At 41.2% G+C, this 22,806-nt stretch overlaps 1 protein-coding gene across 2 annotated transcripts in view; it reads left to right on the top strand.

The window, feature by feature from the left end:
* Positions 1-10,807: 10,807 nt before the first annotated feature.
* Positions 10,808-22,806, top strand: part of CPB2 (carboxypeptidase B2) — a gene marked incomplete at both ends in the record, with an annotated part of 66,885 nt that continues 54,886 nt past the window's right edge. For both annotated transcript variants that reach the window (XM_079778553.1, XM_079778552.1), the window contains one exon: positions 10,808-10,881. In XM_079778553.1, the coding sequence (XP_079634679.1) occupies positions 10,808-10,881 (74 nt within the window). The remainder of the gene's footprint in view (positions 10,882-22,806) is intronic.

Genomic DNA, 22,806 nt, shown 5'->3' with positions numbered 1-22,806 from the left:
TCCATATAAATTTTAGAATTATTTGTTCCAGTTTTATGAAAATTGCCATTGGCAGGGATTGTATTAAATCTACAGATTTCTTTGAGTAGTATGGACACTTTAATGATGCTAATTCTTCCTTGGAATAGTTTGAGTAAGATAGGTGTTAGTTCATCTTTGAATATTTGGTAAAATTTACCTTTGAAGCCATCTGGTCCAGAACTTTTGTTTGTTGGGAGGTTTTTTTTTATTACTGATTTGATTTTGTTAGTAATAATATACCTGTTTAGATTTTCTGTTTCTTCTTGATTCAGTCTTGGAAGATTGTATGTTCCTAGGAATTCCTCCATTTCTTCCAAATTGTCCAATTTGTTAGCATATAATTGTTCATAATATTTTCTTATGCTCTTTTGTATTTCTGTGGTGTCAGTTGTCACTTCTCTTTTATTTCTGATTTTATTTATATGGGTTGCCTTTCTCTTTTTCTTGGTAAGTCTAGTTAAAGTTTTTCAATTTTGTTTATCTTTTCAAGGAAACAGCTCTTGCTTTCATTGATCTTTTGTAATTTTTTAGTCTTGATGTCATTTATTTGCACTCTGATCTTTATTTCTTTCTTCTACTCACATTTGACTCTGTTTGTTGTTCTTCTTCCAGTTCCCTTAGGTGTAAGGGTAGAGTATTTATTTGAGGTTTTCCTTGTGGCTTTTTCTTTCTTTCTTTTTTTTTTTTTTTTTGGTAAGCCTATATTGCTATAAATTTCCCTCTTAGGACCACTTTCTCTGTGACCCATAAGGTTCCAGTCATTATATTTTCATTTTTATTTGTCTCAAAGTATATTTTGATTTGTTCCTTGATCTCATTGTTAACTCATTCATTGTTTAGTAGGATGTTACCTAGCCTGCATTTATTTGTGTCTTTTGTTTTTTTTCATAATTGATCTCTAGTTTCATCCATTGTGGTCAGAGAACATGCTTGATATGATTTCAATCTTCTAAAATGTACTGAGACTTGTTTTGTGGTCGAACATGTGGTCTATATGAAAAACGTTTCATGTGGACTTTTAAAAAATGTATATTCTGCTTCTTTGGAGTAAAATGTTCTAAAGGTGTCAATTAAACTCATCTGGAATAATATGTCATTTAAGGCCATTGTTTCCTTATTGATTTCCTGTCTGGAAGATCTATCCATTGATATCAATGGGTGTTAAAGTCCCCTATTAGTACTGTACTACTGTTAATCTCTCCTTTTATGCCTTTCAACATTTGTTTTATATATTTAGCTTCTCCTATGTTGGGTACATAAATGTTTACAAAGATTATATCTTATTGTTGGATTAATTTCTTTATCATTATGGACTATTTTTCTTTGTCTCTTATTATAACCTTTGTTTTAAAGTATATTTTGTCTGATAAAAGTATTGCTACCCAAGTTTTTTTCATTTCCATTTACATAAAATATTTTTTCCATCCCTTTACTTTCAGTCTGTATGTGTCTTTGTTTGTTTATTTATTTATTTATTTATTTATTTATTTATTTATTTATTTTTGGCATTACAAACACTTTTTTTAATGACAACATTATGTAAATTTATACAAATTACAGGTTAGAATATAATTAATATAAAAATCCATCCAGATAATGGTAAAAAAGCATCACTTAACAAAAGAAGATATGATTCAAGTTACTAATGAACTCAAGCCTTCCATGGTGATAATAACACACAGCTTTCAATGTATCACATCTAAAGACCACCCGTAGCCCTAGCCGGTTTGGCTCAGTGGATAGAGCGTCGGCCTGCGGACTGAAGGGTCCCAGGTTCGATTCCGGTCAAGGGCATGTACCTTGGTTGCGGGCACATCCCCAGTAGGGGGTGTGCAGGAGGCAGCTGATCGATGTTTCTCTCTCATCGATGTTTCTCACTCTCTATCCCTCTCCCTTCCTCTCTGTAAATGGTCAATAAAATATATTTTAAACAAATAAATAAATAAATAAATAAAGACCACCCGTATTCAGGGCACTATTCAAGATGACAGCATATCCAATGAATTTAGTGATTTAAAGATTTTGACACTTTTAAGCATGATGTCAAGAGACATCTAATTCTAACAGGTTCTTTTTTTCTTTTTCTTTTTTTCTTTATTGATTAAGGTATTACATATGTGTTCTTATCCCCTCATTGCCACCCCACCCAACCTCCCCTCATGCCCTCACCCCCCTGGTGTCTGTGTCCATTGGTTATACTTATATACATGCATACAAGTCCTTTGGTTGATCTCTCCCCCTTATCCCCACCTTCCCCTACCTTCCCTCTGAGGTTTGACGGTCTGATCAATGCTTCTCTGTTTCTGGATCTGATTTTGTTCATAAGTTTATGTTGTTCATTATATTCCATAAATGAGTGAGATCATGTGATATTTATCTTTCTCTGACTGGCTTATTTCACTTAGCATAATGCTCTCCAGCTCCATCCATGCTGTTGCAAATGGTAAGAATACCTTCTTTTTTGCTATAGCATAGTATTCCATTGTGTAGATGTACCACCGTTTTTTAATCTACTCATCTGCTGATGGGCACTTAGGCTGTTTCCAAATCTTAGCTATGGTGAATTGTGCTGCTGTGAACATAGGGGTGCATATACCCTTTCTGATTTGTGTTTCTGGTTTCTTGGGATATAGTCCTAGAAGTGGGATCACTGGGTCAAATGGGAGTTCCATTTTTAGTTTTTTGAGGAAACTCCATACTCTTCTCCACGGTGGCTGCACCAGTCTGCATTCCCACCAGCAGGGCAAAAGAGTTTCCTTTTCTCTGCATCCTCGCCAGCACTTGTTTGTTGATTTGTTGATGATAACCATTCTGACAGGTGTGAGATGGTACCACATTGTCGTTTTGATTTGCATCTCTCGGATGATTAGTGACTTTGAGCATGTTTTCATATGTCTCTTGGCCTTCCTTATGTCTTCTTTCAAAAAGTATCTATTTAGGTCTGTTGCCCATTTTTTGATTGGGTTGTTTATCTTCCTTTTGTTAAGTTGTATTAGTTCCCTGTAGATGTTGGAGATTAAACCCTTATTGGTGATAACAGGTTCACAATGCAAAACTCAAACAAGAATATGTGAATGTTTTTGCAAACTGTAAGGCGCTGTGCAGATGTTGTTAACTATTGCTATTACTAATATTCAGTAAGATTTTACTGAACTTGAGAAAAACAAACACTAGTCTGTGTAACTGACCAACTGACCAATATGACTTGTAGAATATCTTAAAAGGAATGCAGGAATTACTTTTAAGTACGCATAGCAACAAAACAGACAAAAAAAGCATGGTTAGGAGTGATGGTAATTTTAGGAATTCTAGACTATTTTGTTGTTGTTGTTGTTGTTGTTGTTAATCCTCACCCGAGGATATTTTTCCCATTGATTTTTAGAGAGAATGGAGGGAGGGAAGAAGAAGAAGAGAGAGAGAGAGAGAGAGAGAGAGAGAGAGAGAGATCTATATAAGAGAGACACATCCATTAGTTGACTCCCACACAAGCCCTGACCAGGGCCAGGCTTGAACCTGCAACCCAGGTACATGCCTTTTGATCAGGAATCAAACCTGCGATCCTTTGGTTTGTGGGCCAACACTCTAACCACTGAGCATTACTGGCAAGGGAAGAAATACTAGACTATTTTAATAAATATATAAGGTTTTAAGCTATTCATAGATTACATGTAATATTTATCATTAGGTTCCTAAAGCCCCTGAAAATAACTTATTTTCTCAAATGTTGTTTTCCCCTGCAAAAATAAAATAAAAAGCTTGCTCAGTTATTAATGTGCTGTTTCACCCAGCTCTTGCAAAATTTATGATAAATATAAGCTGAGTCTGGCCCTAGCTGGTTTGGCTCAGTGGATAGAGCATCCGCCTGTGGACAGAAGGGTGCCGGGTTAAATTCCAATCAAGGGCACATGCCCGGGTTGTGGGCTGTATCCCCAGTAGGAGGCATGCAGGAGGCAGCCAATCAATGATTCTCTCTCATCATTGATGTTTCTCTCTCTCCCTCTCCCTTCCTCTTTGAAATCAATAAAAAACATATAAAAATAAATAAATAAAATAACTGCAAAAGCAGTCCTGAGAGGTAAGTTCATAGCACTACACGCCAACCTCCAGAAACAAGAAAAAGAAAGAGGTCCAATAAACAATTTAACCCTACAACTAAAAGAATTAGAAAGAGAACAAGAAAAGCCCAGAATAAGTAGAAGGAAGGACTTAATAAAGATCAGCAGGGAAATAAATGACATAGAGACTAAAAAAGAAATACAAAACATTAATGAAGCAAAGAGCTGGTTCTTTGAAAAAATAAATAAGATTGATGAACCTTTAGTCAGATTCATCAGGAAACAAAAAGAGAGGACACAAATAGATAAAATCAGAAATGAAAAAGGTGAAATAATAACTGATACCACAGAAATGCTAACAATTGTAGGAAAATATTGCAAACAACTATATGCCAACAAATTGAACAACCTGGGCAAATTGGACAAATTCCTAGAAACATATAATCTTTCAAACTGAGTCAGGAAATCTGAATAGACCAAAAACAACTAATGAAATTGAAGCAATTATCAAAAAACTCAAAGCAAACATTAAGTCCTGGGACAAATGGCTTCACAAGGGATTTTTACCAAACATTCAAAGAAGAACTAACACCTATTCTCCTCGAAGTATTTCAAATAAGTAAAGAGGAAGGAAGCCTTCCGGGCTCTTTTTATGAGGCCAGCATGATTGTAATTTCAAAACAAGAGAAAACCACTACAAAGATAGAAAATTACAGGCCAATATTCCTGCTGAACACAGATGCTAAAATCCTCAACAAAATATGAACAAATTGGACCCAGCAATATATATATCTGGGATGTAACTGCTCTGATTAGAAAGACTAGACTAGAAAACTTTCTGGGTGATAAAAATAATCTATTTCCAGGATTGTTTATACCCCCTAAGTGTGTAAAAATGAACATTTAGATGTAAATTCCTATCATACACATTTTATAAAACAGTAGTAAAAACAAATTTAAAGAGAATTTACACAAACATATCAGTTAAAGTATAACTTTATTGTTGAACAACAGAGCAAAGCGTGCTGTTGAAAGAGTTGCTCAGAAAGCACAGGCTAGTCTGCAAGGGGCTTTTAGGGAATTTTGCTTTGCTACCAAAATTCTTCAATAAATGAGTTTGTATTAAATGGATGAAATTCAGCTTACTTTCCCCATCATACCTAATAAAATGGTAATATGCAAATTACCATCACTCCGCTACGCCCACGATTGGGCTGTTGGGAGGCTGAGGGCGGGACTCGGGGTGGCCGATTGGGCTGACTCACGAGTCCCCGCCCTTCATTCCTCCTGCGTCCCCAACGGCCGGAGCTGCGGGAAGACCCATGGGTCCAGCGGAAGGCGCTGGTGGCGGAACTCCGGGTGGCTGATTGCTTGGCTGCCGGCACCAGTTTTCCGCCAGCAGCAGTTTTCCTCTGGCCACCCGCTGATTGGAGTGCCTTCCGCCAGCGCGATCGGCCACCCCGAGTTCCTCCTAGAGTTCCTCCTCTGGGTGGCCGATCGCGCTGGCGGGAGGCGCTCCGATCGGCAGGTGGCCAGAGGAAACGGCGCTGGAGGAACTCTGATCGAGCTGGCGGCCAGAGGAAATGGCACTGGAGGAACTTGGGGTGGCCGATCGAGCTGGAGGCCAGAGGAAACTGCGCTCCGATCAGCGGGTGGCCCGAGGAAAACTGGTGCTGGCGCCAGCAGCCAGGTGAAGGAAGGTCTTTTGCACAAAACTTCGTGCAACGGGCTACTAGTGAAATAATAAAATGAAAGATTCCTATTAAGTAGGCATTACACTTTATTTGAAATTTCTCAGTGACATTCCGATGAATTTCAGCATCCACAATTTAAGCAATTTTTATAGGAATTTACAACCCAAAATCTAATGACTTGGTACTTTCATGATAGTTATGAAAAGTATTCCAGTGAGAAATATAAATTAGGTTTGCTTCACTGTGTACATCTTAACATATCCAGAAAAGTAAAACTCAAAAATAACCAAAAGACAAAATGCTATGAAACATTTTTGCTGTAAAATAAACAATTTTTCTCAGAATAATGTATAATTAAACAGACTTATTTGTAACCAATTTAATATTTCCAAATTCTCATTTGCAAATGAAAGGCTCAAAAAGTTAAAAATGATGATGCAAACAATTGTAGTAAAAAGAGCAATTTTAATAATTTTTCAACTTTATTGAAAGCATCAGTATCCCAGACACATTTACCACTTTTAATGAAATTTTTGAAAAATATTTTCATTCATTTTTAGAGAGAGAAAAAGGGAGAGGTGGAGAGAGAAACATTGATGTGAGAGGGTATCATCAATTGGCTGCCTCTTGCACATCCCTACAAGGGATCGTGCCCTGACTAGGAATCAAACCAGCAACCTTTCGGGGCACAGGATGATGCCCCACCAATTGAGCCACACTGACCACTGCCTGCATTTACCATTTAAAAAAATCAATTTTATGTTATCAAAAGTGATGTTCACTCTAATCCTCTTTGTTTTCACACTACTGCCTTTATTCCAGGTCACATAGACAAAGGGAGACAGCACCAAGTAAATGGTGCATGCAAGGCTGAGGGACCCCACCATGAATCCATGCACTGGATCAATGGATAAAAGGATAATATGCTAATTAGACCAGACATCCTTCCAGATGAGAAGCCAGGGCCAAGCGAAGTCTGGGTCCCAGGTGCCTGCCAGTGGCCAGAGGGAAGCAGCCTGGGTCCCGGGTGCCTGTCTGCAACAAGAGTAGGAAAGCCCAGGTCCTGGGTGCCAGAGGGAAGCCAGTGCCGGCAGCTGGGGGAAGGAAGGCCTACTCTTGCACGAATTTTCGTGCATAGGGCCACTAGTACTTGATAATGTCCCAGAGGTCCTTTGAAGTCTCCTCATTTTTTTTTTAATTCTTTTTTTCTTTTTGTTGTTCCAATTGGGTGTGTCTACTACTTAGTCTTCTAGAGTGCTGATTCTATCCTCTGCTTCATCTGATCTGCTATTGATTCCTTCTAGTGTATTCTTCATTCCAGTTATTATATTCTTCATTTATGACTAGTTCTTTTTATGGTTTTTATGTCTTTTTTATGCTTACTATCTCTTTGTTAAATTTCTCACTAAGTTCCTTGAGCATCCTTACAACCAGTGTTTTGAACTCTATCAGATAGATTGCTTGCCTTCATTTTACTTAGTACTTTTTCTGGAGTTTTGTCCTGTTCTTTCATTTAGGACATTTCTTTGTCTCCTCTGTGTTTGCTTCTATGTATTAGGCAGATCTGCTATGTCTTCCAATCTTGTCAGGATGGCCTTATGTGTGTCTCATTGGCACAGTCTCCCTGATCATCTGAGCTGGGTGCTTTAGAAGTGTCCTTGTGTGGGTTGTGTGTGCCTTCCTGTAGTAATTGAACCTTGATTGCTGTTGGCACATTAGTGGGTAGGGTTGACCCTCAGGCTAACTGGCTGTGAGGATTGGCCACAATCACAGCATACAAGTTGTTGTGTAGCAGCTGACCCCATGAAGTGGGATTTGCTCCAGTCGGCTCTAGTGCCTGCCAAGACCACCCTTTGTGTATGCTGCTTTTGGAGCTAATTAGGTAGTGCTCTACTATGGTCTGAAGTGGGACACTGGGTGTGTTGGTTCTGGGACCTCTTGGGAGAGGCTCCAGTACTGGCCAAGGTCAGCTCCTGTCTTTGACAGGTCCAGGGCTACCTGTTAGAAGTTACAAAGCCATCACTGTTGGTAGCTGCCTATACTGAGCCTAGAGACATGTGGGAGAGGCCATTCTGCTAACTGAGGCCTGCTTCTTCCAGTACCAGGCCTGGGGCCACTCAGCAGAAAACAGAGGGCACCCCGTGGCCTGCTGCTGCTTTCAGTCTATCCATAAGACTCAGCTGAATGAATCTTGGGCGGTATGGGAGTTGGGTGAGGCAGAATCCCAGGAAGTGACCAGAGTGGAGCAAGTGGTGTTCACCTTGTTAATGCATATTCAGATTTGGTGCCAGTACAAAGTCAGGGGCCACTCAGCAAAGGCACAGGGAACACCAAGGCCAGCTGCCACCTGCCCAGGGACTGAGGACCTTTGGTAATTTTTAAGAAAGACTACAGTGGGCACTGAGGCCTGCTTAAAGAGCCTCTAGTGGTGAACAACTTGGATGAGTAGGATCTCAGGGAGTGGTCCGGAAGAGGCAAGTGGTGTTCATCAGGCTAATGCAGATGTAGATTTTGTCATGTGGAAGGAGAGCTCAATACAGGTGGTACCATCTGTGAGGTTTGTGGAAGGAGAGACAATGGCAGCTGGCCCTCCAAACTGGCCCTGAATCCATACAACTCAGTTTCTCCCTGCATCCTGCATATCTCTGGCACTCTACCCTCCTCCCCACTGCCCCCAAAAGCCATTGTTCCTTTGCCAGAGCCCAGTGCAAGTGCCTGTGAGCCAGTAAATCTGCGCACATGCTTTTTATTTATTTTATTTTTTTATTAAGGTATTATATGTGTACATATCTTACCATTGCCCCCCCCTACCCCACTCCCATATATGCCCTCACCCCCCAGAGTTTTGCGTCCATTGGTTATGCTTATATGCATGCATACAAATCCTTCGGTTGATCTCTTATCTTCCCCACCTCTCCCTAACCTTCCTGCTGTAATTTGACAGACTGTTTGATGTTTTACTGCCTCTGTATCTATCTTTTTGTTCTTTATTATCCATAAATGAGTGAGATCATGTGGTATTTTTCTTTCATTGACTGGCTTATTTCACTCAGCATAATGTTCTCCAATTCCATCCAGGTTGCTGCAAATGGTAAGAATTCCTTCTTTTTATGGCAGCATAGTATTCCATTGTGTAGATGTACCGTAGTTTTCTGATCCAGTCATCAGCTGTTGGGCACCTAGGCTGTTTCCAGATCTTAGCTATTGTAAATTGTGCTGCTATGAACATAGGGGTGCATATATCCTTTCTTATTGGTGTTCCCAGTTTCTTAGGATATATTCCTAGGAGTGCGATTACTGGGTCAAATGGGAGCTCCATTTTCAGTTTTTTGAGGAAACTCCATACTGTTCTCCACAGTGGCTGCACCAGTCTGCATTCCCACCACCACTCACATGCTTTTTAAAAGAACACTTGGGTTTCCAGCCACCTTCCTTCTCACTAGGATGGATGGAATCTCCACAGATTTTCATAACCAGATGTTGTGGGGGTTCCTTTTGATGCCCAGGTGCTCTGGGTTGAGGAGCCTGTGTGAGGCTGGACCCCTTCCTCCTGAGGGGAGACCTGTGCAGTTGATCTATCACTCCTGATTCTCAACCACCACAAGTGGGTGCAGGGACAGCCCATATTGCCTCTCCATCCCTCCTACCAGTTTCAACATGGCTTTTCCTTTATATCTTTAAGTTATAGTACTTCTGTCCAGCTATTCTTCAGATCATTTCATAATTCTATAGATTGTTCTAGAATCTATATAAATAACAGCCTAAGCGACCTTTAGGACCAGTCTACCAGATCGGCCGGTAGCTGTGATGTGCACTGACCACCAGGGGGCAGATGCTCAACACAGGAGCTGTCCCCTGGTGGTCAGTGCACTCCCACAGCTGACCTCCCACAGCCAGCCAACCTCCCATCGTCCCTCCCTGTGGCCGGCTGTCCCAGATCAGGACTGGGCGAGACACCTCGATTGGTCCTGATCACTGACCAGGCCAAGGGACTCCACCCATGCATGAATTTCATGCACCAGGCCTCTAGTTCAGTTATAATTTTGATGTGGTCATGGAAGGAGGTGAGCACAGCACTTATCTATTCCACCATCTTTACCAGAATTCTCAGGCCCACTCTTTCTTGGTAAATTTAAAATATAAGAGAGTGATTTAAAGAAAGAAAACAAGTAGCCCAAATGGTCAGTTATTGAAGTCAACCAAGATTTCTAGAACAAGGGAGACTCAGTAGGTGGCCTAGGTCTTTACATAATTCTGTATCTGGTGAGATACATTGCCTATTTGAGAGAGTCGTCTTTGAAGTGGATTCTTTGGCAATCAAGTTTTAAGTAAGGTATTTGCATTATGAAAAAGGGGAACAAGTTCAGGGATTGCACTACATGTACCTTAATTTAGATAATGACTGTTAGATAAGATGGTCTTCCCTAAATAAACATGATTCAAAGCAATCTGATTTAGTTGCTGCTCCAAAGAGCTTCCCACAATGTAGTATCCATATCCTCTTAGGGGAGAGCCCATCATTTCATATGGACACCAAAAAATCTTTCTTAATGAAGTTTCTGTAATCCTCCATATAACCTCTCCTCATTTTTTTATTAGCCACAAATTTGAGAAACTCGCCTTCTATGCCTTTATCTAAGTTAAAAATGTTGAAAAGGCAGAGGCAAGGGAAGACCTTTGTAGTACTCCACTGGAGACCTCCCTCTGACTGGCTTATGATCCATTAGTCAGTACTCTATGGCTATGGCTCTCCAATAAGCCCAACATGTTCCTACGTTCCTGCTACATTACTACCCATTTATTCTTGGCCTCATCTTCCCTGAGAAGTTAAATATTTTCTAGATAGTCTCAACTAAGAACAACAACTCTCATTACACTTCCTTTTTGAGAGTAGAAATGCAAGCTAAGTTGATTGATTACAGAAATGGGAGGAAACAGCATTATAGTTTAACCAGTGTGTAAAGAAGCCTCTTATGTAACCAGTTATCAGGGCCCTTTTCTTCAGAGAAATTTGTTTTTCTGCAAAGAGCTGTTGGGATGAAGTTTTATAGCTTTGGAGTCCTGGTAGCCACTCTCCTCTTTTGTGAACAGCATGTCTTCGCATTTCAAAGGTAACCTAATGGAATCCTAGAGGGTGGTTGGCCACTTTTCCACTTGCATTCCTCATAGAATGTGGTTAGTGCACTGGAATGGGGAGCAATTGTTAAAGTTTGAAGGTCAACTCTTTCTGAAACTTTCCATGTTGCCCTCAGAGATATTAAATTTCAAGAAAAGGATCTCACTAGATCTAGGGCCTGACTTTTTTCTTATCTGGTTCTAGTTTTATTATCAGGAGAACTCTGGATTATATGTATATTCAGTGTCTATGGAGATTAAAGAAAAATAAACTTTTCTAAAAAGTAATTATTTACACCCTAACACATGTAAAATATATTAATTATATATAATTTATTTTCTTCTTGTATGTGAAACATAGAAGGGAGAACAAAGTCAAAGTAGCAAACAGGAGGTTAGGTTGTGCACAAGTATTCAAGCATGGAATATAAAAGGAAGAATAGTTGTGTCATAAGAACAGTTATATGTACATATCTAATTCTTATTTTGCTTAGTAGAGTGATTCCTTTAGGGTTTTCTACTATAAATCACTTAGAAGAACACAAATGAACACATGCTCTGGCATATATTATATGAGGTGAAAGCAGTTTGTAGTTCATGGCTATGTGTAACATTGTAATTTATTCACTAGCTAATATTTAGGGTTTTTTATTGATATTGTTTACTTTGGAATTATTTTATTCTTTGTTTTGCTTCTATGATTCTTTTCTTCTTCAATTTCTTCTGGGACAGATTTCTCTCCCCATGTTAGTGATTGGCAAAGAGAGAAGGGACAGAGAAAATTATACCAGAAAAAAATTTTCTGCATTATAAAGAGCATTTAAGATAATAGAGTTTTACTGGTAAGCCTGAAGCTATGTTTGCACATCATCACTGAACTAACTATAGTTGGTTGATTCTTTTTTGCTCAATGTGATTGTCAATTGTCAAGCACAAATTTCATCACCAAATAATTGCTGTTATTGAAGTTACACAGGAGTCAAATTGCTAGAAAAATCAGTGATTTATGTCTCCATGTTTGATCAATAAATCAGATGACTATGATTTCTAAGGTCCTTCCCAGTTCTAATATCCCATAAATTGGTGATTGGCTTTAATTAAGGGTAAGGGAGAGGGAAGGAGGAAAACTGATACAACATATCCAAGCTGGTATTGTAGACAATGACACTGTCACTGAGAGAGAGGGGAAAGAGAAAATGCATGGTTATTTAGCACCCGGGTTGTCCCATTCATCAGACTAGGCACTTAGAAGTGTGATCTCTTCAGATGCCTACAATCCTACACTCTAGGAATCTCTGTTGACATTTTACCAAGGAGAAAACTGAGCCTTGGGAAGAAAAAATCATTTGCCCCAAATCAAACAGTAAGTGTAGAGTTTGTATTCAAACCCACTTTAGCTTCATTTCCATTCTATCCATTGCACACCATTGCCTCTTTAAAAAATCTAGAAAATATGAAAAGAACCAATTTGAAGGGATATCAGATTTGCACGTTTGTGGAGAAGACAGTCAGTCTGGAATGCAGGGTAGAGAGAAGCCGGAGCTGGAGGTCCAGTCAGCTGGTCCTCACCTATTGCAGATCTAAAAGTGGCCTCAGTGCCAGCCCAGCACAAGCACTGTCACCGCAAACAAAGAAAATGGACAGAAAGGAAGAAATAAATGAGAAAACACCTTCATGCATGACTTTTCTTACTATTTTTTGCTTCAACATATACTTTGAAGTCTGGCTGAGACCTGTGCTTAAGGAGAGAAATTAGACAATGATATATTTTAACCAAATAATATCAAAAATATTTAATACTTTGTGTCTATGGTGATGGTCTCTATGTTGTGTGAGCAGAAGCATATCTGATTTCTCAGTCCCATATCTCCACTAGAAAAAAACACAAACTCTTCTTTCTGGGAGAAAAAAAAATTTTTTGTACCAAATAATTCTGCATGCTGTTTTTCCAGGAATGGCCAATTACTGAAGCTAAAAGAGAAATCTAATTTCATTCATGGTGACATTGATTAATTATCTCTGAGGGAAAGAATATAATTTCTTCTTGGAATAGCTAATGATGTGGTTTTTCCTAAAGTGGTTCTTTGTTATTGTTTTCTTGTCGTAATCATTTTCCGAATAATGTTTTCTATTCAGGCAATCCCTTAGTGGCAGATTTGTAGTTGTATTGAGATAAATCTCATCAGTGAAATGCCCTAAAATGAAGACAAAAAAGGTTTTAAAGTCATAAATACCATATGCCTAGGAGAAAGGCAACAACAACAAAGAAGTCTCCATATTCACTCGCTTTCAAAGGTCAAACACAATAAAGAGTACATCTAAAATACTGGCAAGTATATGATAAACACAACCAATAATTGCACTGTGCTATGATTGCCTAAGTATAGCCTGTCAGGTGAGGCTATTTATTTACAATCAGAAAGTAGGGAGTGGGAGGGGTTTAGAATAAAAATGGCGACAAATAAGTACCTATCCTATCTAATAATAGATAAATATGCAAATTGACCATACCCCCAACACACCCACAAGCCAAGCCCACAAGCCACGCCCACCATCCAATCAGAACGAGCATGCAAATTAACCCAAACCAAGATGGCTACAGCCACAGAGAGCAAGGTTTCCTAGGTAACAGAGGAAGCCAAGCTTTCCGCCTGCCCTTGCCAGGACTAAGCCTCCACTCAAGCTACAAAGTTTCAATTATAGAAGGTAAACAAATTCAAACAAATGGAGGCAGAATGGAGCTTGAGAGAGCAGGCCAGGGTTGCCGCCGGCAACAGGGGAAGCAAAGCTTTCCACACACCCTGGCCGGGCCCACCCGCTTAAGGCAACAAAGTTTCAATTATAACCCCAACACAAATAGCTGCCGGCCTCGGAGGGAGCCCCAGGCTTGGCTCCTCTCCAGGCCACAAAGTTTCAATTGTAGAAGGAAAATAAATTCCAGATACCAGGGCCTCCACTTGGGTTGCCAGGGGCGTGTCTGGCCTGCAAACCACCACAGGCCCCTCGCTCAGGCCGCCCCACACCCCAAGGGAACCCCCACCTGATCCAGGATGCCTTCAGGGCAAACCAGCTGCCCCCCCCCCGTACCAGGCCTCTATCCTATCTAATAAAAGAGTAATCTGCAGATTTATCATCACTGCAACACACAATATCGCTGCCCCCATGTGGTCAAAGATCCTGCCCCCATGTTGACACAAGATGGCCACCACAAGATGTCCAGCAGGAGAGGGCAGTTGGGAGGCACCCGGCCTGCAAGGGAGGGCAGTTGAGAGGAACCAGGCCTGCAAGGGAGGGCAGTTGGAGGTGATCAACCCTGCAGGAGAGGACAGTTAGGGGTGACCAGGCTGGCAGAGGAGGGAAGTTGGGGGCAAACAGGCTGGCAGGCAGAAGTGGTTAGGGGCAATCAGGAAGGCAGGCAGGCAGGCAAGCAGTTGGGAGCCAGCAGTCCTGGATTGTGAGAGGGATGTCCCATATTGGCGAAGGTACAGGCTGGGCTGAGGGACAACCCCCCTCCGTGCACGAATTTCGTGCACCAGGCCTCTAGTCAATAATAAATTTAAATGTAAATGGATTAAATGCCCCAATCAAAAGACATAGGGTAACAGATTGGGTAAGAAAACAAGACCCATATATCTGCTGTCTACAAGAAACCCACCTCCGAAAAAAAGATGCACACAGACTGAGGGTTAAGGGATGGAAAAAGGTTTTCCAAGCGAATGGAAATGAAAAAAAAGCTGGGGTAGCAATACTTATATCTGACAAATTAGATCTCAAAGTGAAGGACATAACAAGAGATAAGGAAGGCCACTTCATAATACTAAAGGGAGAAATCCAACAAGAAGAAATAACTCTGGTAAACATATACGCACCCAATACAGGAGCACCCAAATACATAAAAGAACTCTTGGGAGAGATTAACAGTAATACAATCATAGTAGGAGACTTTAATAACCCACTATCACCATTGGACAAATACTCTAAACAAAAAATCAGCAAAGAAACATCAATCCTAAATGACTCACTACACCAGATGGAATTAATCGACATCTTCAGAACATTTCACCCCAAAGCCACAGAATATACATTCTTCTCAAGTGCACATGGGTCATTTTCAAAGATAGACCATATGTTGGGACATAGGCAAAGTCTCTCCAAATTCAAGAAGATAGAAATCATATCAAGCATCTTCTAAGATCACAGTGACATAAAACTGGAAATCAACTACAATAAAAACAATCCAAAGAAATCAAACACATGGAGACTAAACAACATGCTATTAAACAAGGACTGGGTTACCAGAGAGATCAAGGAAGAAATAAAAAACATCATGGCAACAAATGACAATGAAAACACAACAATCCAAAATCTATGGGACACAGCGAAAGCAGTCTTGAGAGGGAGGTTCATAGCTCTACAAGCCTACTGCAAAAAAAACAAGAAACAATGGTAATAAATTACCTAACCATACAACTCAAAGAGTTAGAAAGAGAGCAACAAGAAAAGCCCAGTGTAAGCAGAAGGAAGGAAATAATAAAGATCAGAGTGGAGATAAACGACATACAGACCAAAGAAACAATACAAAAGATCAACAAAACCAAGAGCTGGTTCTTTGAAAGGATAAACAAGATTGATGAACCTCTAGCCAGGCTAACCAAGAAGCAAAGAGAGAGGACCCAAATAAACAAAATCAAAAATGAAAGAGGTGAAATAACAACAGACTCCGCCAAAATACAAAGGATTGTTTCAAAATACTATGAACAACTCTATTCCAACAAACTGGACAACCTGGAGGAAATGGACATATTCCTAGAAAAATATAACCTTCCAAAACTCAATCAGGAAGAATCTGAACAGCTCAATAGGCCAGTAACTATGGAAGAAATTGAAGCAGTCATCAAAAAGCTTCCAGCAAACAAAAGCCCGGGACCAGACAGCTTCACAGGAGAGTTTTACCAAACATTTAAGGAAGAAATAAAACCTATTCTCCTCAGACTATTCCAAAAAAGCCAAGAGGAAGGAACACTCCCAAGCTCCTTCTATGAAGCCAGCATCACCCTAATACTAAAACCAGATAAAGATAACACAATGAAAGAGAATTACAGGCCAATATCCCTCATGAACATAGATGCCAAAATCCTCAACAAAATTCTAGCAAATCAGCTCCAGCAGTACATCAGAAAGATCATACACCATGACCAAGTAGGATTTATCCCAAGAATGCAAGGATGGTACAATATCCCCAAATCAATAAACGTGATACATCACATAAACAAACTGAGAGATAAAAATCACATAGTCATATCAATTGATGCAGAAAAAGCATTTGACAAAATCCAACACCCTTTCTTGGTAAAAACTCTCAGCAAGGTGGGACTAGAAGGATCATACCTCAACGTAATAAAAGCTATATGATAAACCCACAGGAAACATCATACTCAATGGGCAAAAACTAAAACCATTTTCCCTAATAACAAGAACAAGACAGGGATGCCCACTCTCACCACTCCTGTTTGACATAGTACTGGAAGTATTAGCCATTGCAATTAGACAAGAAGAAGAAATAAAAGGCATCCAAATTGGAAAAGAAGAAGTAAAGCTGTCCTTATTTGCAGATGACATGATATTGTACATAAAAAACCTGAAAGACTCCATCAAAAAACGAATAGACTTAATAAATGAATTCAGCAATGTAGCAGGATACAAAATTAATGCCAAGAAATCTATGGCATTTCTATACACCAATAGTGAACTTACAGAAAGAGAGACTTAAAAAGCAATCCCATTTACCATCGCACCAAAAAAATTAAGATACCTAGGAATAAACTTAACCAAGGAGGTAAAAGACCTATACAAGGAAAACTACAGGACACTGAAAAAAGAGATAGAAGAAGACGTAAACAGATGAAAGAACATACCATGTTCATGGATTGGCAGAATCAACATCATTAAAATGTCCATACTACCCAAAGCAATCTATAGATTCAATGCACTCCCCATTAAAATACCAATGGCATATTTCACAAACCTAGAAAGAACTCTCCAAAAATTCATCTGGAATAAAAAAAAGACCCCGAATAGCCACAGCAATCCTGAGAAAGAAGAATAAAGTAGGAGGGATCTCAATACCAGACCTCAAGCTGTATTACAAAGCCACTGTTCTCAAACAGCCTGGTACTGGCACAAGAACAGACATATAGATCAATGGAACAGAATAGAGAATCCAGATATTGACCCAAACCACTATGCTCAATTAATATTTGACAAGGGAGGCATGAACATACAATGGAATCAAGACAGTCTCTTCAATAAATTGTGTTGGGAAAATTGGACAGATACATGCAAAAAAATGAAGCTAGATTACCAACTTACGCCATACACAAAAATAAACTCAAAATGGATAAAGGACTTAAACATAAGACGGAATCCATAAAAATACTAGAGGACTCCACAGGCAGCAAAATCTCAGACATATGCCAAAAGAACTTCTTCACCGATACTGCCCCTAGGGCAATGGAAGCTAAAGAGAAAATAAACAAATGGGACTACATCAAAATAAAAAACTTTTTTACATCAAAAGAAACTATCAACAAAACAACAAGAAATCCCACTGTATGGGAGAACATATTTGCAAATGGTATCACTGATAAAGGTTTAATCTCCAACATCTACAGGCAGCTTATACAACTTAATAAAAGGAAGATAAATGATCCAATAAAAAAATGGTCAATGGACCTAAATAGAATCTTTTCAAAAGAAGACAGAAAGAGGGTTAAGAGACACATGAAAACATGCTCAAAGTCACTAATTATCCGAGAGATGCAAATCAAAACGACAATGCTGTACCATCTCACACCTGTCAGAATGGCTATCATCAACAAATCAACAAATGACAAGTGTTGGCGAGGATGCAGAGAAAAAGGAACACTGGTGCACTGCTGGTGGGAATGTAGACTGATGCAGCCACTGTGGAGAACAGTGTGGAGTTTCCTCAAAAAACTGAAAATGGAACTCCCATTTGACCCAGTAATCCCACTCCTAGGAATATATCCTAAGAAACTGGAAACACCAATAAGAAAGGATATATGCACCCCTATGTTCATAGCAGCACAATTTACAATAGCTAAGATCTGGAAACAGCCTAGGTGCCCATCAGCAGATGACTGGATCAGAAAACTATGGTACATCTACACAATGGAATACTATGCTGCCATAAAAAATAAGGAATTCTTACCATTTGCAGCAACCTGGATGGAATTGGAGAACATTATGCTAAGTGAAATAAGCCAGTCAATGAAAGAAAAATACCACATGATCTCACTCATTTATGGATAATAAAGAAAATTATAAATTGTTGAACAAAAAGATAGATACAGAGACAGTAAAGCATCAAACAGAATGTCAAATTACAGTGGGAAGGTTAGGGAGAGGTGGGGGAGATAAGAGATCAACTGAAGGACTTATATGCATGTATATAAGCATAATCAATGGACACAAAATTCTGGGGGGTGAGGGCATGTATTGGAGTAGGGTGGGGGGGCAATGGTAAGATATGTACACATATAATACCTTAATTAAAAAAAATGAAAAAAAAAGTAGGGAGTGGGGAGAGGAATCATTAAAAAGGGGGATCCAAGATAGTGGTGAAGTAGGTGGAAGGTACACTCACCTCTTCCCAGTACCAAACTGGAATTACAACTAAAATTATAGACGAATCATCCTGAATAACCAACTGTAGAATAGCTGAAAAGAAATCTCTCTTTGCTTTTTTTATTTCTTTTATTTCTTCTTCTTTTTTTTTTTTTTTTTGAAAGGGAGAGAGAGGAAGGGGGAGAAAGAAAGGAAAACATCTATTTGTTGTTCCACTTATTTATGCATTCATTGATTGATTTTTTTTATACCTTTAACAGGGATTGAACCCACAACCTTAGCATATCAGGACAACACTTTATCCAACTGAGTTACCTGGTGAAGGCCTGCAGAGAATTCTTATAACCAAGGATTTACAGAGAAAGCCACATCTAGACTTGTGGAAAGGGTGGAGATGAGAAGGAGGCTGGCCCTGCTCCCATGGGCAGCCTAGGTTATGGAGGGAGAATAGCTCAGCTGTGTGTGTGTGTGGGGAGGGGGTTCCCCTGAGAAGTATGGGGTCTCAAAACCAAGCTGAGCTTTCCAGTCCAGAGCACCAGAGCCAGAAAGAAGCACCCACATAACATTTGGCTGTAAAAATCAGCAGGGTTTCTGTCCACCAGGGAGAGACAGGAGTCCACTAAAGACACAGGCAATCTCTTAAAGGGCCAACACACAAAATGTTTTTCACTCACCCTGGGCTCCAGCAGAGGGAGGGCAGAGTGGACTAGAGCTGTGTGAGCAGAGACTGGTGTTTGTGTCTCTGGGGAGAGAGCTGAAGGGACAGCTGCCAGGACCCTGTGCTGAGTCCCTCTCCCATACCACAGATGTCATCTTTCTTGGGTGGAGCACATAGGCCATCAGCCTGGGGGAAAGCAATAGCCCCACCCTACAGAGCTTATGCTCTGCTGAGGAGTCTGCTGCCTTGGATGGGGTGTAGAGGTTTGGGCAGACTCAAGGGGTATCAGTAGCTGGGTTGTGTGGCATAGGGGCAGGAGCCATTTCCTCCACTTTCCTGTGAACCTGATTAGCATTTTTCCCTCATGGGTGATCTGCTAGCCTCACCCTCTGGGCTCTTAGCAGACCCACTTACCCAACTTTTGGTGGTTCCACCCTGCTGAAGGCTGGGCAAAATCTGGGACAGATTGAGTTGTGTGGATCTCTGGTGAGGAACGCAATCCCCACTTTCTCTGAAGCCTGACCAGCACCTCCCCCTCATGGGAGATTCACTAGCCTCATCCTCCCAACTCCTAGAGGCCCCACCCTGCTGAGCTTGGGCTCTCCACAAAATATGAGACAGACTGAGTAGAGCAGCTCAAGGACAGGGACCATTATTCCCTTGCAAGCCCAACAGGAGCAGAGCCCTGCCTTCACATCACCAAATATTGGTCTGTTTGGGCCTGAAAAACTCTGCTGGCCTCACTCTGATGACTCCCTGAGACCCCACCCCAACACAAAGGTGTGAGAGCACCCAGCAGGTGGCAGCTAAACTTGGTATACCTGGGACATTTGCTGAGTGGCCTTAGACCAGAACTGAAACTGAATTTTAATCTCTTTCAGTCTGGTGAACACTACTCACCCCTACCTGGTGACTCACTGTGAACTCCCTCAGGCAACTCAAGTACTGTCAGAGGCTCTTTCAGTGACTGAAACTAACAGGCAGCTGGCAAACAAAGGAGGATATTGGGGTGCCTTGGGATTTTTGCTGAACTGACCCTGGGTCCAGTGCTAGTAAAAAACAGTCTTGGTGCACAGCTTGGTCCTTTCTGGGAGCACACAGGCCCAGCAGAGGCAACCACAAACTATGGAAAACTTGTAGCTCCAAACAAGTTGCCAGGGGACTGTCACAGACAGCATCTGACTGTGGCCTGCACCAGAGTTACTTCCCAAAGGGCCAGAATCAACACACCAGTGGCCAGCTTCAGACAATATCAGAACAGGATCCAATATGCTTCACAAGCAGCATATCCAATTGGAGATCTTGGCAAGCACCAAACACTGCTGAGCTGAAATCTGTTTTGTGTGGTCAGCACCTACATAGCAGCATGGATGCCGTGATTGGGGTTGAGTGCCACAGTTAGCATGAAGGTCAATTTGACACATGAATGGGCCAATAACAATGAGACTCAATCACAACAGGAGGGCCCACATAACCCACACAAGGCACATTCTTGGAGCACCCAGCTCAGGAGATCAAGGAGACTGCACCACTGGACCTCAAAGGACACTTACCACATAAGACTGCCATACAAAGGCTGGGAATCAGAGCAAATTTACCTATTACATAGAAACAAAAAGGCAGTCAAAATGGGGAGACAAAGAAATATGCCCCAAATGAAAGAAGAGGAGAAAGCTCCAGAGGAAAAATAAATAAATAAATGACATGGAGGCAAGCAATTTATCAAATATAGAGATCAAAGTGATGCTTTTTCAACAGCATGAAAACGAACATAGAAACCATATAGAAAAGACCAGTCAGAAATGGAGAACACAATATCTAAAATAAAGAATACACTGGAAGGAATAAACTATAGGTTGGATGTAGCAGATGATCAAATCAGCAATTTGGAACACAAATGAGAAACAAACACCTAATCAGAGCTGCAAAAATAAAAAAAAAATTAAATGAGGATAGTTTAAGGGACCTTTAGGACAACATGAAGCATAACAACATCTTCATCAAAGGGGTACAAGGAGAAGAAAGAGAGCAAGGGATTGAAAATCTATTTGAAGAAATAATGATCAAAAACTTCCCTGACCTAGTGAAGGAAAAAGACACACAAATCCAGGAAGTACAAGGAGTCCCAAACAAGATGAACCCAAAGAGCCCTACATCAAGACATCATAATTAAAATGGTACAGGTTAAAGACAAAGAGAGAATCTTAAAAGCATCAAGAGAAAGACAGTTAGTTACCTACAAAGGATCTCTCATAAGACTGTCAGCTGATTTCTCAACAGAAACACTTCAAGCTAGAAGGGAGTGGCTCAATCCCCAATAGGGGGCATGCAGGAGGCAGCTAATCAATAATTCTCTCTCATCATTGATGTTTCTATCCCTGTCTCTCTCTCTCTCTCTCTCTCTCTCTCTCTCTCTCTCTCTCTCTCTCTCTCCCTCTTCCTTCCTCTCTGAAATCAATAACAATATATTTTTAAAATAGTAACATAAAATATCATTGAAACCAAGAGCTTGTTCTTCGGAAATATAAACAAGATTGGCATACCTTTAACCAGACTCATCAAGTAAAAAGAAGGACCTAAATAAATCAAAGAGAAGTAACAATTGACACCAAAACAATACAAAGAATTATGAGAAAACTAGAGGCCCGGTACATGAAATTCATGCACGGGGGGGGGGGGGTGTCCTTCAGCCCAGCCTGCACCCACATCCCTCTCACAATCCAGGACTGCTGGCTCCCAACTGCTCACCTGCCTGCCTTCCTGATTGCCCCTAACCGCTTCTGCCTGCCAGCCTGATCATCCCCTAACCACTCCCCTGCCAGCCTGATTGATGCCTAACTGCTCCCCTGCCAGCCTGTTTGCCCCTAACTGCCCTCCCCTGCAGGCCTGGTCACACCTAATTGCCCTCCCCTGAAAGCCTGGTCACCCCTAACTGCTCTCCCCTGCAGGCCTGGTCCCCCCCAACTGCTCTCCCCTGCAGGCCTGGGTCCCTCCCAACTGCCCTTCCCTGCAGGCCTGGTCACCCCCAACTTTCCTCCTCTGCCAGCTTGGTCACCCCTAACTGCCCTCCCCTGCAGGCTTGTTGACCCCCAACTGCCCTCCCTTGCAGGCCTGGTCCCTCCCAACTGCCCTCCCCTGCTGGCCATCTTGTGGCAACCATCTTGTGTCCACATGGGGGCAGGATCTTTGACCACATGAGGGCAGCCATCTTGTGTGTTGGAGTGATGGTCAATCTGCATATTACTCTTTTATTAGATAGGATAGAGGCCTGGTGCACAGGTGGGGGCCGGCTGGTTTGCCCTGAAGGATGTCCTGGATCAGGGTGGGGGTTCCCTTGGGGTGTAGGGCAGCTTGGGCGAGGGGCCTGTGGTGGTTTGCAGGCCGACCACGCCCCCTGTCAACCCAAGTGGAGGCCCTGGTATCTGGGGTTTATTTATCTTCTACAATTGAAACTTTGTAGCCTGGAGTGGAGCCAAGCCTTCTGCTTGCTCCGTGGCGGCAGCCATTTCTGTTGGGATTTGTGTATCTTCTATCATTGAAACTTTGTAGCCTTGAGTGGAGGCCTAGGCCGGCAAGGGCAGGCAGAAAGCTTGGCTTCCTCCATTGATGGGGAAAC

This window comes from Cnephaeus nilssonii (genome assembly GCF_951640355.1).
Source record: "Cnephaeus nilssonii genome assembly, chromosome: 8".
In the NCBI taxonomy this organism is placed as follows: Eukaryota; Metazoa; Chordata; class Mammalia; order Chiroptera; family Vespertilionidae; genus Cnephaeus; species Cnephaeus nilssonii.
The sequence above is the reverse complement of the archived record's forward strand: the minus strand, read 5'-3'. Positions and strand labels throughout refer to the sequence as shown.